General features: G+C 39.8%; 1 protein-coding gene across 3 annotated transcripts in view; it reads left to right on the top strand.

Moving 5' to 3' along the window:
- Positions 1-5,485: 5,485 nt before the first annotated feature.
- The window catches only part of SLC2A2 (solute carrier family 2 member 2), a 34,480-nt gene continuing 20,397 nt past the window's right edge, over positions 5,486-19,568 (top strand). Inside the window, exons 1-3 of one of the 3 annotated variants that reach the window (XM_003925095.4) lie at positions 5,486-5,579; positions 12,838-12,930; positions 16,783-17,045. In XM_003925095.4, coding sequence (XP_003925144.1) covers positions 5,565-5,579; positions 12,838-12,930; positions 16,783-17,045 — 371 coding nt within the window. In that variant the 5' untranslated portion in view covers positions 5,486-5,564. Of the gene's footprint in view, positions 5,580-12,837; positions 12,962-16,782; positions 17,046-19,568 lie in introns of those variants that run through there. The other 2 variants (XM_074405440.1, XM_074405441.1) reach the window with 2 other exon arrangements.

Raw genomic sequence — 19,568 nt, forward strand, 5'->3', positions numbered from 1 at the left:
GTTTAGCAAGATTTCAGAGTACAAAATGAACACACAAAAATGATTTATACTTCTATGTTCTAGAATTGACTACCTGGTCACCAAAATTAAAAACACAATACCATTTAAAATCACTGAGAAAGATAAGAGTTAGGTGTAAACCTAACAAAACATGTACAAGACTTGGTATGTTGAAAATTTTTTAAATGATCAAAGAAATCAAAGGGGCAGGGCATAGTGGCTCACCTGTAATCCCAGCACTTTGGGAGGCTGAGGCCAGCTGATCACTTGAGCTCAGGAGTTCCAAACTAGCCTGGCAACATGCCAAAACCCCCGTGTTGCCGTGAAAAAAATACAAAAGTCATCCAAGTGTGGTAATGCGCACCTGTGGTCCCAGCTACTTGGAAGGCTGAGATGAGAGGAAGGCTTGAGCCCGGGAGACAGAGGCTGCAGGGAGCCCAGATCATGTTACTGCACTCCATCCTGGAGACGGAGCCAGACCCTGTTTTTAATTCACTCTAAAAGCTTAAACTTTTTGCCGGGCGTAGTGGCTTATGCCTATGTAAGCAAGTAAGAAAACTATCTATCATCCTGAGTTCTCTCTTTCCATCCTCTCCCAAAAGCAATGATCAGCAAATCCTATCTGCTTTACACACCAAAATATACCTTGAATGTGGACTTCTCTTTCTCTGCTATCACTATTAGCCTTGGTGGTCAAGAACCAGATGGAACCCCATACAATAACAAAAAATTCAATTAGAAAACAATCTAAAGACATTTTACCAAAGAGAATATACAGATGTCAAATAAGCAAATAAAAATATATCCAGCATCACCGGCCATTAAAGAAATGCAAATTAAAACCACAATGAGATATCACTATATACATTTCAGAATGGCTAAAATTCTGAAATGGCTAAAATAAAAAATAATGACAATCAAATGTTGGCAAGGATGTGGAAAACCTGAATCATTCACTTATTGCTGGTGGGAAAATAGGACAACCATTCTAGAAAACAGTATAGCAGTTTCTTAAAAAACTAAACATGCAACTACCATATAACCCAACAATTGCATTTATCTCAAATAAAAGATTTATGTTCGCACACAGTTTTCTTACACAAATATTTATAGCTTTATTCCTAATAGCAAAAAAAAAAAATGAAAACAACCCAGATGTCCTTCAAATGTAAAATGCATAAACTGTGGTATATCCATATCATTGAATATTACTCAGCAATAAAAAGGAATAAGCTAATGATATGCACAAGAAATTGGATGAATCTTAAAGGAATTTCACAGGTGAAAAAAGCCAATCTCAAACGTTATGCACTGTGATCATTAATTTTATGCACCAACTTGACTGAACCATGGTGTCCAGATAGTTGATCAAACATTATTCTGGATGTTTCTGTAGAGGCGTTTTCAGATGACATTTACATTTAAGTAGGTTAGATGACATTTACATTTAATTCCTGAGCAAGAAGGAATTCCCTAGCAGACTGCCTCTGGACTTTGTGTGTAACATCTGCCCTTCCTAGTTTTCCAGGAGATTGCCTTCAGACCCAAATGCAAGTCTGTCTTCAGTCTCCAGCCTACCAGCCTCTCCCATCAGATTTTGGACTCACCAAGCCTCCGTAATTATGTGAGCAATTCCTTAAAATAAATCTCTCCCTATATACACACATTATGTTGGTTCTGTTCTCTGGGGAACCGTTTCAGTTTCAGCACCCTTTTAATTTCTTTCATACAACGTCAGCCCCACAAGAGCAGAGACTTAACTCTGTTTTGTTCACTGTTATAACTGGTGCTTAGCAAAATGTTCAGTAAATACTACATTTATGGAATGTTAAATCAATATATGTCCAAATCTCAGCCTGAGATACCCCTTCCCCCAACACAAGAAAGTTCGTGGCAACTCTTGCGGACTTCATTTATTAAATAGGTACTTGTTGAGTGCCTTTTATGTACCAGACACTATTTTGGGCGCTGGGGATAAAAACAAGATCTCCACATTTGTAGAACTTAGCTTTGGCAGGAAAGTGGCAAACAATTATAGACAAGCAAATAATAAAATTTCAAATTTCAAGCTTAAGCATTAAGAAGAAAATAAAGCAGAGTATCAGGCCCGAGGATGAGTTAGAGAAGGTAGGTGGTATCTATCTTAAGAAGCCTGGTTAGGGAATCCTCACTAAGCTGTCACCTGAATAAAGGGAAGGAGCTGGCTACATACAAATCTAGGGAGAAGTGCTTTTGACAGCGGTTGACTGAGTACAAACGTGCTGAGCCTGGGACATATTAAACAAGTCTGAGGCCAGTGCAGCTGGGCCCAGGGAAGGGGAGAAGGTCTCAGAGCCATTTAGGGCCTATGTCAAGTCAACCTGTTGGGCTGCGGTGAGAAATGTGGGTTTCTTGCTAAGGGTGATTGGGAAGCCTCTGGAGACTTTTAAGCAGGAGTGTATTACGATCTGATTTAACTTTTAAAATGTATCTTAACCACTGTGTCAAGAAGGTACTGCAAGGTAGGAATGGGAGCAGGGAAGCCAGGTAGGAGGCTGTGCAGACACACTGGGAAGAGCTGCAGACCACAGAGATATCTATGGAGAGGGTGTGGAGAGGGCAAGAAGAGGGGAGAAAGAGTTTGCCCCCCACCCACTTCGTTTTCTGGCGGGCTACAACAGGGACAACTTTGGCTCAAAAATCTTTTTTTTGTTTTTAGCTGGAATCTCACTCTGTCACCCAGGCTGGAGTACAATAGCACGATCGTGGCTCATTGCAACCACCACCACCCTGGCTCGAGTGATTCCTGTGCCTCAGCCTCCCAAGTAGCTGGGATTACAGGTGCCCACCACACACCCGGCTAATTTTTTTGTATTTTTTAGTAGAGATGAGTTTCACCATGTTGGCCAGACTGGTCTGGAACTCCTGACCTCAGGCCATCTGCCCGCCTCGGCCTCCCAAAGTGCTGGGATTACAGGCGTGAGTCACCACTCCCAGCCTCAAACTGACTGTCCAGGGACTGGGACTTTCTGATAATCTCTTGTACTCCTGGCTTGGCCAAGTTTGACCTCATTTAATTTGTTCCCAGGAGATGCCTTTGCACTTAGCCATACCTGACCCAATTGGAGAGGAATGCAGCACGCTGAAATAACTGGTTTTCCTCCCATTTTCCCCTCCTCATTTATAGGAGAGAAAAAAAAAAACTGAGGTTCTCATTTTACTGAAGGAAAGGATAACAATGAAAACATGGGGGTGAGAGGAGTCTTTTCTGTCCTATCAGCACCTAGAACTTTGGGCATCCTCTAAGATCGAATTAAAAAGTGAAGTAGCGAATGTGACCTAAAGGGTTTTAAATACGAAGCCTAAAGAACAACCACACAGAGCTGGTTTCACCCCACGCAGCGGAATTCGGGTGACTGCGGGCACCGTGCACGTTATGAATAGCGCCCACTCCACCAGCAAAAAGCCTGACTTCACCACAGCCAGGAGCGCAACTGGCACCAGTGCTGGGACCTGCAGCTCCTCGGTGGGTGCCAAGGCACGCTCTCCTGAAAGTCTGGAATCGCGTTATCATCAGTTCTCTGCGGGCAAAAGCAACCCGTGCAATCAAAAGAACTGAACGGCACTCCTACCCCGCGTGGAGATCAACTTTTAGCACATCCCGGTTGGTGCGGAGATCAGTCATTCACTTCTGAGAGCAGAACCACAGGGGTCTTGGCTAAAGCAGAGGAAGCTGATCAGGGCGCCCCCAGGACCCGGTCGCGCTCCCAGTGGGAGAGGAGGCCGGTTTCCTGCAGCCGCTCCGCGCCGCCCCCGGGGCTGAGCACCAGAGGTTAAAGGCTCACCGGCCGCCCTCGCGCTCCAGGCAAATTCCGTTTCTGAAAAGGCAGGTTCAAAAGACAAAGGTTGGTAAGCCGCCACAAGTAGCATTCGTGAGGCGGCACAGAGACGCTCTCCTGCAGAATGTCATGTCACTGGCAAATGCCACGGAACTGCTCCTGACTGTGGACCGCTCTGGCAGCTGTGCGTGCCCATCGCCGGCCAAAACCGATGCGGAAAGTCAGCGTGGCTGCCTGCGCGCCTTACAGTCTGCCTTCAAAGCCTGGCACTCTGACACAGAGTGCCTCATGTTACGACTAAACGAGTTAATGCACGTCAAATGCTGAGAGCAGCACCTGGCACCACGCAAGACCTCAGTAAAGATTAACCATCGTTACTATTAATGTTTGTTCATGTTTTTCCACTAAGAAACAATTGTATTGTGTGTGCATTACATATGTTTCCTCTTCGATGTCATAAACACCTAGCAAGAGGAGGCTGTGACTTGTTTCAATCATCTCAGAGCATGGAACTGTGCTGGGCTCAATGAAAATTTGTGGTTTGAACTGAATTCTCTTCTCAAACCAAACATTTCAGGTGTGTCACCTTGCAGAGGTAACAGAAGTGAAAAGACGGTGGCAAAATGAAAAGATGAAATCTGAGTCTCCTCTAATCCTTCATTTTCTCACTGATTCTTCATCATATCCTTCATTTTGTTGCTGCTTGTTACATTTTTGTTCTGCTGAGAATTGCCTCCATTTGAGCCTCAGTGGAATCACTGGCCCCAGTTGCCATGCACATTTAAAGCTCAATAAATTTGAAATCTTCTGAACCCCCACAGGGTTTGGATACCGTTAAGGATTACTTAGAAAGGCCCAAGCTCAAGCAATATGAGCAGATTTATTTGCGAGCTCTGTACTAAAGCAGAGTACTTGTATGAAGCAAGTACATACTTCATGCTTGACATACATGAAGCAAGTACATACTTCATTTATGTATGACATACATGAAGCTAAGTACTTATTATATGTTGAGACTATGCCAAACACTTTCACATATTATCTCATTTAAACCACTCAACAAAACAAAATGTGTGTTATTTCTATTCCATCAGGCAAAAATAAAAAACGAATTAGAGAAAAGTCACAGTGAGCCACTTGCTCAAGGTCATAGACTCCCCCATAAAATGCTGAGATTCAAACCCAAGTCCATAACTATCCAAAGCTCATTCAGGTCACCATTCAAGTCAACAATGGTCTCTGGCCACACAGCCCAGCTCTAAACAGAAACATCCACAGCAGTAATTCTCTGTGGCGCAGAGTGCCGTGTGCCTCCCATGCTCCACAACACAGCCTGGCAGCTCAGCATATTTGATCTTCTACAAAAGACTCCAAAGATTTCTCTTTTCACCTGCTCCCAATCACTGCCACACAACACATGCCTTGAAAGGTGAGTGCCTCTGGTTTGTAACTTATGTCTAAGGGACCTGCTCCCGTTTCCTGTCCTAGTGGAACAAAGGCACTGAAGCCACAGGTTGCTGAGGCAAAGCACTTATTGATTAGATTCCCATCAATATTCAGCTGCTGCTGAGAAGATTAGACTTGGACTCTTAGGTCTGAGTAATCCAACTCCTCCCTCTCCTTGCTCCTCCTCCTGCAATGCATAACCAGGCCTAGGTAGAGCCGCAAATAAACAGGCAGGAGCTAGGTGCATGTGCCACACTCACGCAAGACCTGGAATTGATAGGAGGACTCCCAACTAGTAAAATGACAGAAGATAAGGTAAAACAGCTTTGCATTCATTTCAAGTCTGGTTTTGAGGAGATAGTCAGGGGAGCACATTGAAGTCATATAGAGGATTTTGGGGAGGTTGGGTGCAGCTACCATAGATCAAAATTAATTCTCTTTACTTCGCAAATTGAAGAACTGTTTCTTATTCAGTAATTGGGGTTTTAAGGATTTTTGCTCTATGAACCGACTAGTCTGCATAACTCTTTTCGAGTAATTTTTGCAAAACCATATTATATCTAGTATATAATATAGGTAATATATATAGTAATATCTAAAGAAATGTGTCCTCTCCCAAAAAAAAAACCAAAGGCAGATTAAACTAAATCTAATCATGAAAAACAGGAAAGACAAAAGAGGTAGAAGGGTTGTTCTAGATTTTAAAAGACTAAGAAGAACTAACAACCAAATGCAACAAATGATTCAGACTGTGGAGGGAAGAGAAAACCAGCAATAAGGGAAATATGAGGGCAGTCGGGAAATCTGGACTATGACTGCATCTTAAATAATATGACTGTATCAATGCCACACTCTTGGATAGAATAATGGTATTTAATTATGTAGGAGGATGTCTTTGTTCTTTGTATATGCTAAGTATTTAGGGATGAGATGACACAAATATCTGCACTTACATGTAAATGGTTCAGCCAAAACAACATATACGCAAACACACACAGAGTGAGATTTAAATCAATGTGGTGAATGTTCACCATTGGTGACTAAAGGTGAAGGTTATGGAATGATCACTACACTACTGTTTCAACTTCTCTCTAGCTATCTCATTTAATCTACACATTTAATCCACCAACGAAACAAAATGTGAGTTATTGCTATTCTATCAGGCAAAAATACGAAACTAATCGGAGAAAAGTCACAGTGAGCCACTTGCTTAAGGCTACATTCCCCAGTAAAGTGTTGAGATTCAAACCCAATACTTTTTAAAAAAAAAAAAAAGTTGAAAATAAAAAGGATATAGTGCCCTTGTTCCCTTATACGTGGTTCCTAAATAAACTCACCTACCCCAGGTACACACAATAATATAAGTTAATCGATCTGTACCTTTGTATGGTATCACCTTTAAGTGGCGATCTGATGCAGATTACTGGTGAGCACTGCTTCATGTCATTAGCTGGCATGGTTAGGAGCACTGGCTTTGGAGTCAGCTAGACTTGGATCTGGGTTCTAGCAGTGCCACTAACCTGCTGTGAAACCTGGGTTAAGTTCTTTAACTGAGCTTTGGGTTTTCTCTTTTATGACAAAACATGAACATATTGGCATATAATATACCCTTTTTATAGGCAAAGAAACTTAGGCTCAGTGATATAATATGGGATATTCAGGAATTATACTAGTATTTTAGAGTTTGGGGGTAATTAAATGAGATGATATTAGAAAGGCTTAGATGACATTTTAACATTAATAGCTATATTAACTATTAATAGTGTTATGTACTCTTTAAATAAATATTATATAAACAGTACTTATAAGTTAATGATAAAATACAATATAAACACTTTATATATATATAATATATATACATATATAAACACTTTAAATACATATTATATAGTGTTTTAATCCAATGATACATATTATTTAAATAGTGTTTATATAATATGCATTTAAAGAATCATTAGTACATCATGATTTCATGAGTATTATAGCCCAGGATAAAACTAAGTAGTTAGAACTTTAAGGTCAATATAAAGACAAATATTAAGTTAACAGCTACATACGTGGTACATAGATTTAGCAAAACTCATGAAGATAGTAATCAAATAAAGTTTGGAAGATATTGCAAAAAGGAAGGTAATGTGCTTAACACAGTGTCTGGCATATAGCAGATGTTGCAGCTTCATTCAGAACTGTCATTAAATTTCCTTAGGGGCTTTTGAAATTATGTTGTAGATGTTTTCTCAATAACCAAGGAACAGTCTAATAATGTAACCCAGAAAGAATGAGAACTGAGGTAAAGTGCAATGTTTTCCAGCTTTGTGAATCTATCCAGACTTTGAAAGAAGTAGGAATAAGCAAGGGACTGAGGGTCAAGAGACCTGAGTTGTCACTCTGAATATGCCCAAAATACTCATAGAAATCAGACAAATAACATAAACAACTTGGCCTGTGAGACCTCAGTTTCTACAACCGAAGAATGGAGGAATTAGACAAGAATCCATTGCTCTCTAAAGCCTCTTTCAACTTAAAAATTGCAACTTGCTAAGTGCCTGGCTTTTTCCAAAGTTGCATGCAAGATCACCTTTGGTTTGCCTTTTGGAGACACGCAATTTAAAGAAAAGAGTATGAGCTTCTCCTCCCCATCTAGTCAATCAGTAGTTGCTGGAAAATCTGCTCTTTTGATTAGCAGTGGGGTTTAAGAACATCAGCTCCAGGTTCCCACACTAGCGTACCTGTCGCTAGCGGTGTGAAGTTAGGCATGCTGTTTAATCCTCTCTAATCCCTGGTTTCCTCACCTCTAAAATAGAAATAATTTCATGTACTTTGTGGTATTCTTGCAAAGAGTATTGTTAATGTCTAAAAAGTTGACACCTGTTTGACGAAAGAAATGAATGAGATGATAAAGACATGATTAAAGGTGCATTTGTTCTGTAGCCCTTTTACTGTTTATAGGAAGACCACATTATTTATCGTATTTAGTTTTAACAGTAACCCTATGCATTAACTATTTTTATACCCATTTTATAGGCAAAGAAACAGGCTCAGTGACGTTAGGAGCCTAATTGAGACTCTTTTGTAGCTTTTCTGAATCCTATGTCTTTGTTTTTACTAAAAGACCCTATATGGCTTATAAGCCACAATATAAGCACTACATTCTGTTTTATGTTGACGTTCGGCCATTTGCTTATTTTACCCTTCCACATTTATCCAGCAGCCTATTCTAAATTGAATATGGAGTCCGGTTTCTCTAACCTAAGATTAATAAGCTCCTAATAAAGGTGGCATTTTTTTAAAGCAAGCTGAACACCTTGTAACCTATGAATAAGTTAAGAGAAAAGGCTTGAAGATCTTCTGCACTTATTAGGTATGTGGCCTTTGAACAAGTTATTTACTCTTTCCATGTGAGTTCCCCCATAGATGAAATGATAATAATAATTCCTACCTCAACAACAGGGTTGTTGAGAAAATAGGCAAACCATTCAGAACTTAGATTAAGATCCTCTCTAATTTCTTGCTATTTTCAGTAGAACTTCTGTACTTATTTTTGGGTCAACTTCTTGGAGATTAGAGTGGACGAATGAAGGTTGGTGGGGCTTATTAAGACTTAGTTGTTTTCAGAAATTACCCTCTTAGAAACAAAACCGTCTCTGACCAAGACTAGCACCAAGCCATGTATGAGGCTGACTATAAACTTTACTTTTTTTCATTTCACCACACTGGAGAAAGAAAAGACAAAGAGAAGTGGGGCATTTTAACACGGAGTTCAGATAGGGGAGTTAAACCCGAAAATAAAAGAAAAAGAAAGTAAAAAGAAAATGCATGCAATTTCAGAGATTTTGATATTTGGGATAATCACTTTTGTTGGCAATTCTCAGAAATTCAAGTGACCTGCTTAAAATGGATGAGATTGCTCCTTGTCTGACCAATCTGGTGAAATTCTATTTAGGGGAGTTAAAGTAAGGAACTGCAGGCCCTGGGGTGGCAGACCACACCAACCCTCAAAAAGCCACCAGGAAGACCAGAAGATAAAGACTTTAATAACATGCTAAGATGTCTAAATGTTTCAAAAGTCTCCTGTCTCCTTCATAGTTGCTATTTTTTTCATTCCAATAAAGTGAGAAATTGATTTTAGAAACAGCTGCAGAATTTCGATAGTAAGGACTTAGAACAATTTGATTGGAAAGGAATAGGATGGGATCTCCAGCATCTTTAAAAATTAACTTTCATTTTTGTCAAAGTAATGTGGAAACAGTTAACACAGCTGTGACTTAGGCTGTGTAGTTAAAGTGACAGGGGAGAACTAATGGAGATGATTGACAGGGAAGTAAATCTGCTACAGCGTTCGCTATCACCCCAACTTCCATTTCTGTGTTGACCCTGCTCACCATTAGCATGGTTTCTGATTGGACACTTAAAGGAGAAATAAATTATATGTTTTTCTGGCAGAAGGAGAGGGAGAGAACCCCCAGGAAGTCAAATTTCTTAGTGGCAGTCACTAAGAAACCAAGTGCCACAAAAGAAAAGAAGATGCAGGGATAAGATTGGGGAAGTATATTGTGGTCTTGGGCTTGGTGGTGGGAAGATCCTGAGGTTCCTCTTCAGCTCAGCTACACATGAGCAATTGAATAGGCTTTCCCTTTTTGGACTTCTGTCCAGAGACCTCACCAAAAGTTTCTACTGGGAGGTGGGCGGAAAGGGATTTGTGTGGTAGGTGATGAGAAAATGCGCTTGGGATTTCTGGGTGCTTGAAACCAAATAGCCAAACACCCACAAGTGATAAATTCTGTGAATATGTATGCTCTTGGCTCTTTTTTGTGGGTTTTTTTTTTTTTTTTTTTTTTTTTTTTTTTAGACAAAGTCTTGCTCTGTATCCTGGCTGGAGTACAGTGGCACAATCTCGGCTCACTGCAAACTCCACCTCCCAGGTTCAAGCGATTCTCCTGCCTCAGCCTCCTGAGTAGCTGGGATTACAGGCACGCGCCACCATGCCCAGCTAATTTTTGTATTTTTAGTAGAAACGGGGTTTCACCATGTAGGCCAGGTGGTCTTGATCTCTTGATCTCATGATCCACCAACCTTTGCCTACCAAAGTGCTGGGATTACAGGTGTAAGCCACAGCACGCAGCCACTCTTAGCTTTTTATTTATAAAGATTATGAACCTAGATTTTTCAGATGTGCATGGATTTTGAATATCTGTATCTGACTGAGGGATCGAAAATAATCAAGAAGTTAAAAGCATAAGCTCTGGAACCATATGCATTTTATCTAATATATAGATATAAATGTTAATATATATCTTATAGATGACATAAATGATATATAAATATATAAGTGATAAACATACATCAGATGTAAATGATATATAAATATACAAAATAAATATACATACATATTTTGAGACAGGGTCTTGCTCTGTCACCCAGGCTGGAGTCCAGTGGTACAGTCATAGCTCACTGCAGCGTGGACCCCCTGGGCTCAAGCAATCCTCCTGCCTCAGCCTCCTGAGTAGGTGGGACTACAGGTGTACACCACCATGCCCTGCTAATTTTTACATTTTTTTGGTAAAGATCTTTTTTTGTAGAGATCTTTTTTGTAGGGGTCTTGCTATACTACCCAGGCTGGTCTCCAACTCTTGGGGTCAGGCCACCTGCCCACCTCAGTCCCTGAAAGTGATGGGATTACAGGCGTGAGCCACTGTGCATGGCCAATTTATATTTAATAAATATATTATACAATATTATATATCAAATACATATTATTCTTTTGGACAATACATATGTATCATATGACCATATCTTTTGGGTCAACTTTGAAGTCCTTTCTTTCAGAGAAGGAAGATGTTAGGAGGGAAAGTCTGTATAGATACCCCCTACATTAGTAAAAGGGCTGGAAGCTTTGTAAACCTGCAGATTCCCTATCCCCACCCCAGAGATTCCAATCCACTAGTAGGTCTGGGGCTGTCTCTAAGAAGCTACATGTGTAACAGGCTCTCCAAGTAGGGTATGGTTTTTGAACAACTGGACTAAATAATTTCAAGGGCTCCCAGGATGGTTCTGTGATACCACTTAGTGAAATTCCTGATCTCCAGCTTTTCAGGGTAGTGAGGGGTCCTGGCCAATTTGCTATTCTTTATACTGGGGCTTTATAGTAGGGTAAGGGGATTTAAAATCATCTCACAATTTAGAGAAAAACTGAAGCGCCTGTAAGGGAAATGGCTTGGGTCACACACCCACTACGAGAGTGAGAACCGAAATCCATGTTGACATGACTCATTTATTTACGCAACAAACTTCCTACATAACCTGAGCTTTTTATTCAAAAATTTAAATTATGTAAATGCACATGAAATATTTTCCTTATAAACTGTCTAATCATATGAATAAAGAAAAATTTCCTTTGCTCTCCTTCTCCAGCCTCACATTCCTCCTTAAGGACCATCAACTCATTTGTTCTTCAAGAAAACATTCTACAAATTATATACATCATGCACAAATCAAGTAACTGATTTTTTAATCCAACTCATGTTCAAGCCTTTTACAAAACATGAATCAGATTATATAACTTCCTTTTCCACTTAAAAATAAGTCAGTACATGTAACCATATTATTCCTTTTAACTGCTGCATAGCATATTATATGTATCTGATGTATGAATTATGATGTATCTGAATCTATTGACTACTTCCCATTGAATATTTGGGTTCTTTCTACAATTTTGCTATCACATGCACACACAAAAAAACGCTACACTAAGTATCTGTATGCATGGTATGATTTCTCTGAGATAGTTAGACATGTAAATATAAGTTCAAGGGGATGAATGTTCTGCCCTTTTTCTACAGCTTTATTGTAGCTACATGGAGTTGGGCAGAAAATAATGTCCATTATCCTACAGTTCTAGGCTGAACTAGATGCAAGTCCTGAAAAGTATCCTTCCCTAGATGTTGACGCAGATCATGATAAAGACTAGCTAATGCCTCCTATATGAATTCTGAGGTGTTGTGTCACCATGGCAACGTCCAAAAGAGCTCCGTATTTCTTTATTACTGTATCTCATTTTACTGCTCCCAGTGATATAATGACTCTTTCTACCCTGGCAGTTACCTTCCATCAGCAGCAATTCCAGTTCTCTGTCCTGATTCTGAATCCACATATGTAAAGTTCAACAAAGTTTGGATTTTCTCTGTAATGACTATTTGGGTGGATTTTTTTAATCAAATAATTTCAACCATTTTCCTCATATATTATATGCCTCCCTATTCTGGTATCCAGTGAATAGACAGCAGAGGTATGTTATTGTCATGCACATATATGGAATAGAATGTCTGTTTCCTCCCCTGGAGGAAGCTGCCCCAAACTTCTTTCAGTTTTAGCAGTGCATGGGAAATGATGATGGCGCTTACATTTTTGTATGAACAACACCTGCCTGCAGGGAGCACAGGCCATACTATAAATCGATACTGAGGGGAAAGAACCAGCCTGTGAACCTTGTAAGAAACCCAAGCTGCAGCCTGCCAGAAAGATGGGAAACTAAAATTGCCTGGTGTCTCCCTGCCCTGTGTTTTGCCCCCTGCAGGTCACTGGGACCTTGGTTTTCGCTGTCGTCACTGCTGCACTGGGTTCCTTCCAGTTTGGATACGACATTGGTGTGATAAATGCACCTCAACAGGCAAGTGAAATGCATACAAGTTCTCTTTTCGGTAGGTTCTGTCAATGATAGATATCAAATGCTCCTCATACACAGAAATAAGGGGTGTCCACGTGGGAGACACACGGTTATCCTGACTTGTCAGGTATGATGTGTGTCGTTCCAAAGCTGATAACTTGGCCTTGACTCCTCAGTTAACAATTGCAGGTTAAAGAAAAGAGGCAATAAAGAATTCTTAATCTCTGACCCTGCTGTTTGCTGAGCTCACAGAAAACTCCAGCCAGAATATCATGTGCTGAAGGACACTTTCTAAGAAAAAAAAAAAAAAAAGAGCTTATTGCAGCATTCATTCAGAGCTCTCAGCCATACATGAATGAAAAGTGCCAGGGAATAAGGAGGTCTGTTTCACTCAGCACACATGTTTTGAGCACCTGCTTATTTGCACCAGGTGCTTTAACATACGATCTCCCCACTGGATCCTCCCAACAACCCTATTATGCCCATTTCCAGTCTATATTAAAACCTTAAGAAGCCCTAAACTAAAAGAGATTATAGTCCTTCCCCCACCATTCCTGTCTCTCCTAGGTGATCCAAAGCAAAATAATGTAAAACTTCAGAATAATATTTACGAAGTTCAATAAAGTTTGGCTTCTCTCCATGATGACTATTTGGGTGAATTTTTTGTTTTTCTTTCTTTTTTTTAATTTGGGTGAATTTTTAATCGAATCATTTCAATCATTTTCCTCACACATTTTGTGCATCCCTATTCTGCTATTCAGTGAATACACAGGAGAGGTATGTGATTCTCAGCTCCCACAGCCCTCATTCCCCTCTGCTCTAACTCAGACTGTGAGGTCATTGAGGGTGGGACTGATGAATTGTTCCTTTTCCTATCACTGGTGCCAAGCACAGTAGTTGGCATAAAGAAGGTACTCAATAAAGAGGAGTGAATTAATGAGAGAGAGAGAGAGAAGGAACCTGGGGAAGAGGTGTCATAAACTGAAGGTACAAATATTTTTGGGGTACCTTCTGTAAGTCTGTTATATTTCTTCTGCTTCTTTTAGAACATCAGGTCCCAAGGAAAATGTAAGATACTACAGGGTGTGGATATGTGAAATGTGTACTGACCATAATCCATCACCTGAAAAGGGCGGCTTCCTGCTGAAGGATGTGATCCAATTAGATGTTACAATCATCATGAGTGTGGCAGGCTGAGAGATCCAGGGCATAGCACTGGTGGTCAAGAGACCAGAGTCATATCTCTTTTGTGTGGGTGATGACAACATATGCGAATTTAGCAGGTTTCCTGGAATTTCAACATAGTTGAACATCATAGTTCAACATCACCATGACTTGATTAATAGAGCCCCTCCCTTTTTGTGGAAGACCTTATCACATCATTAATTAAGCCATCCCCGGCCGGGTGCAGTGACTCATGCCTGTAATCCCAGAACTTTGGGAGGCCAAGGCAGGCAGATCACCTGAGGCTGGGAGTTTGAGACCAGCCTGACCAACATGGAGAAACCTATCTCTACTGAAAATACAAAATTAGCTGGGCGTGGTGGTGCATGCCTCTAATCCCAGCTACTTGGGAGGCTGAGGCAAAAGAATTGCTTGAACCCAGGAGGCAGAGGTTGCGGTGAGCCGAGATGGTGCCAATGCACTCCAGCCTGGGTAACAAGAGTGAAACTCCATCTCTAGGAAAAAAAAAAAAAATTAAACCATCCCCTGCAGTCTTAGAGGGAAGTTTAGGCTAAGGCTTCACCTCCTGCAATCCAAGTCCCAGAGCCAGAGCTGAAAACAGTGATCCCCATACTGGCATCCAGGTTGGTGCCTTCTCTATATATAGACCCTTCCTTCTGTGTTTAAAGAGTTGCTGAAACACCACTTAATAAGAATGATTTTTTAAGCCTTTTTTATTAGCTGAATGACATTTGGGATTATTTGAAAGGATTTTAAAATCACACTTTCATATGGTTATGAAAATTACACATGCCTACTGAAGACAGTATTAAGAAAAAATTATCCATAATTATTCTACCTGAATTAGCAAACTGCTGAGAACATTTTGGATGTTTCCTTCCACCTTTTTTTTTGTCTATGCATATTATTCATATAAGGCAGCCTTCACTAGAGGCAAATGTTTTAGTTTTCGTTTTTTGAGACAGACTCTCACTCTGTCACCCAGGCTGGAGTACAGTAGTGTGATTTCAGCTCACTTCAATGTCCGCCTCCCCGGTTCAAGCTGTTTTCCTGCCACAGCCTCCCAAATAGCTGAGATTACAGGCTCCACCCACAATGCCCAGCTAATGTATTGTATTTTTAGTAAAGACAGGGTTTCACCATGTTGGCCAGGCTGATCTCGAACTCCTGACCTCGAGTGATCCACCCACTTTGGCTTCCCAAAGTGTTGGGATTACAGGCGTGAGCCACCATGCCTGGCCAGAAGCAAATGTCTTGAGCAGACTTCTTTTGTAAAAGGATGCTCGATTCTTCCCCTAACTCAGCTGGCATTATCAAATGAGTCTTGCCTGTAACTAGTAACCCAGAGCAGCTGCATTTCAGGGTCCTTTTCAGAGAGTACCCTCCCAGCTCATTGATGCTACACAGTGACCAAATCATCTTTTAGCGGAATGTCATGGGAGGAAGATGGCCTTTTACTCAATTATACTTTGGTATAATTGGACCCTACTGAAGCACATCACAAAATATGGCTCCATGAAATTTAGTTTTCCATGTCGTTCATTCTGTTATACACTTAACTCTATGAGGACCCACAGGAGAAACTTCCTTCAGGTCTTAATACCTTCTCAAGGACCACTAACTTACTGGTGTCTTTGGAATTTATCAATAATATTCTTGGTTGTTTTCTTCTTTTTGCTCTGGCAGCTAGGAAGTTTCCTGGTAAATGTATAGCTCACTTCCAACACACACACCACCTAGTGTTTGAATTCTGTATGCTAACTTTATTTTTGACCCTTATCTTATCTTTCCCAGACTCTTTTCTTATATCCACTTTTACGCTTCTGTTAAAATACTTATATAAGTCAACTGAAATCCTGCTGTGCAGAAGTAACACTAGCATGAAAATGTATCTTTTTAGCCTGCAGAACATATATATATTTGAGACAGGGTCTTACCTTGTCACCCAGGCAGGAGTGCAGGGGCTTGATCTTGACTCACTGCAGCCTCAACCTCCCAGGCTCAAGCAATCTTCCTGCCTCAGCCCCCCAAGTAGCTTGGACTATAGGCATGTGCCACCATGCCTGGGTAATTTTTAGCATTTTTGTAGAGATGGGGTTTCACCACGTTGCCCAGCCTGGTCTCAAACTCCTGAGCTCAAGCAATCCACCCACCTCGGCCTCCCAAAGTGTTGAGATTATAGGTGTGAGCCACCACGCCCAGCCTAGCCTGCGAAATAGTTTCAATAGTTGCCAATATTTAAAACTTGAAAAAAATTGCATAAAAATGCAGATTCCTGACTTTCCGTTAAAAAAGTAACGGTCGTCCCACATCAGTTTCACATTGACAGCTTTCTCCTTTAGGTGGGGTAAATGCTCTCCAGTTCTACAATTCTGACCATTCCCTCCTAGTCCCAAATAGTAGAAAATGTATCTTAGTCTTCTAGTCATCAAAGTATTACATATTTCCTTCATTTATTTGTTCCTACCTGGTTCTGGTTGGCAATGGAATTTGTGACCTCTGTTTTATAGGATATGGCCAACTGTAAACAAATCTACCTATGTTTATACGTACATAAAACCCATAACTGAGATGGTCCTATTTAAATATGTAACAAACACTTTAAAGACAAAACAAACAAAAATACATAGAATGTTTGAAATAGTAAAGCTATTTTTCTTTATCTCCTAGACAATAATATCTCACTATAGGCATGTTTTGGGTGTTCCACTGGATGACCGAAAAGCTATAAACAACTATGTTATCAACAGTACAGATGAACTTCCCACAATCACATACTTAATGAACCCAGAACCAACCGCTTGGACTGAGGAAGAGACTGTGGCAGCTACTAACCTAATCACCATGTTCTGGTCCCTGTCTGTATCCAGCTTTGCAGTTGGTGGAATGATTGCATCATTCTTTGGTGGGTGGCTTGGGGACACACTTGGAAGGTAGGCAAATTTCATAAATAAGCATAAACAGAAGCCTTCGTATTCTCATTTTGTTAACATTTCTTTAGGAAAATACTATCTTTCTTCTTGCAGAATAGTTTTTTTGTTTTTTCTTTTTTCTTTTTTTGAGACCGAGTTTCACTCTTGTTACCCAGGCTGGAGTGCAATGGCGCGATCTCAGCTCACTGCAACCTCTGCCTCCTGGGTTCAGGCAATTCTCCTGCCTCAGCCTCCTGAGTATCTGGGATTACAAGCACGCGCCACCATGCCCAGCTAATTTTTTCTATTTTTAGTAGAGACGGGGTGTCACCATGTTGACAAGGATGGTCTCGATCTCTTGACCTTGTGATCCACCCACTTCAGCCTCCCAAAGTGCTGGGATTACAGGCTTGAGCCACCGCGCCCTGTAGAATAGTTTTAAAGCCGTTTTTTCAACTCATGACCCTATGAGGCATGTTATCAAGGTTAGATCAAATCAATGAAAAAGGCTGTTGCAACAGTCTGGTTAATTGTTCAGACATTTGTACCAAATGCGAGTGTTGTGCGTATTTCTAGATAACTGCTTTGATCCTCTAGCTTTATAAGTTATAAAATATACTAGGAAACCACTACATGAACAGTTAACTCAGAAACTTAGCAGAAGAGACTAATGAGAGCTTTTAACCTGGGAGTCCACTGTTTGCTTCACCAAATCACACTGTTTCTCATACACCCAGTTTTTCCTTTTTATATTAGAATTTGGCATTTGGATCAGTTAAGTCCAAAGGTTCAGTCAATATCCCCAACTCCCAATTGCTCAATATACCTGGTCTGTGGTTTCTGGCTGCTGGTACTGCTTGCTATCTCAAAGCCCCAACCAGAGATGAAGCAAGAGTATCTCCATTTATCACTTGGGTTTAAAAAAAAAAATACTTTAAGTTCTGGGGTACAAGTATAGAATGTGCAGGTTTATTACATAGGTATACATGTGCCATGGTGGTTTGCTGCACCAATCAACCTGTCATCTACATTAGGTACTTCTCCTAATGCTATCTCTCCCCTAGCCCCCCAACCCCGGACAGGCTGTGTTGTTCCCCTTCCTGTGTCCATGTGGTCACTGTCCAGCTCCCACTAATGAGTGAGAACATGCAGTGTTTGGTTTTCTGTTCTTGTGTTAGTTTGTTGAGAATGATGGTTTCCTGCTTCATACATGTCCCTGCAGAGGATATGAACTCATCCTTTTTTATGGCTGCATAGTATTCCATGGTGTATATGATAACTTGGGTTTCTATTAGGTTTTTTGGATTAAAAGTATCAGTGAAACTCCTTTACCGTCAAATTTTACTTATTTATGCAATGTACTAAAGCTGTTGGGATTTCCCACCCTATATAGAGAGGAAATAGAATATCAAATTATTAATTTTTAGATTTATTCTCTCCTCCTTGAGTCCAGCTTTTGTATATTATCTTTTTTCTCATGATACAAATAACATGTCAAACATGAAAAATTTAGAAAATGAAAATGCCTTTAAAGATGTAAATAGCAATTCAGGCAACTAACTTAATTCTAGATTACAATTCACTTAGTTTTTTTCAATTCCTACTATAAATTATAATTTTTAGCTGTCTAGTTATTAAAATTCTGATAATTCTTCCTTTTACACTGGAGCTTTTATATAAAATGACTGTAAATTTTCTTAACTACAATATCATGGTAACTCAAGTTTTACTATTATTCTTATTTGCAAAGGAGTTTTCTCCACCATAAAAGACAGTGGTCAATTTCTTACATTTTAATCAACGTGCTGATGTTCAGTTGAACTTTAAATAAAAATCTGTAAAATACAAGATTAATAAACTGAATTTCATCATTAAAAAAATTAAAAATAATTTCAGTGTGTATCAAGTTGGCTTAAGTAGTAAATGGAGAATTCTCTAGATTAATTATTTATTTCTAAAGTAAATTGTTTCCTAGTAAGTAGATTCAGACAAAAGGAAAAAGGAAAAATAATTATTTAAAAAATTTAAATAAATCAAATTAAGCAAAATTAAATTACATTTTAAAATATGAACAAATCATTTAGCAACTACTGGTATTTTATATTACTTCTCATTCCTGAACAAAAAATGTAAACACTGGTTGCCCCTCATTTAGAGATAAGATTCTGACAAGTTCAGTGACTTATCCTAAAACATTTCATTACTGTTAACATTTAATTAACATTTGATGGAGTCGGTATATTTACCCTCTGAATCTCAGGATTTGGCATCAACAATGGTTTTACCCCAAAACAATGTCAAATGACCATGTATCAAATGACCTACGGTAAACAAAAAGTGAGGTTTCTTCTAGCTTTTAGTAGAAAAATGCTCCTCCTTGAATAACAGCCCAAAAGTTCATAATTTCAGCATCAAAATTAGGCCAAAAGTTATCAGCATCCCCCATAAAATTATCTTTCAAGAGAGATTCATTGAGAAGTGACATGATTTTCATTTTTACCAGTCTCAATTTATCCATCCGTTAAAAGTAAATAAAAATGTAGT

Source organism: Saimiri boliviensis, chromosome 9, assembly GCF_048565385.1.
Source record: "Saimiri boliviensis isolate mSaiBol1 chromosome 9, mSaiBol1.pri, whole genome shotgun sequence".
NCBI lineage: Eukaryota > Metazoa > Chordata > Mammalia > Primates > Cebidae > Saimiri > Saimiri boliviensis.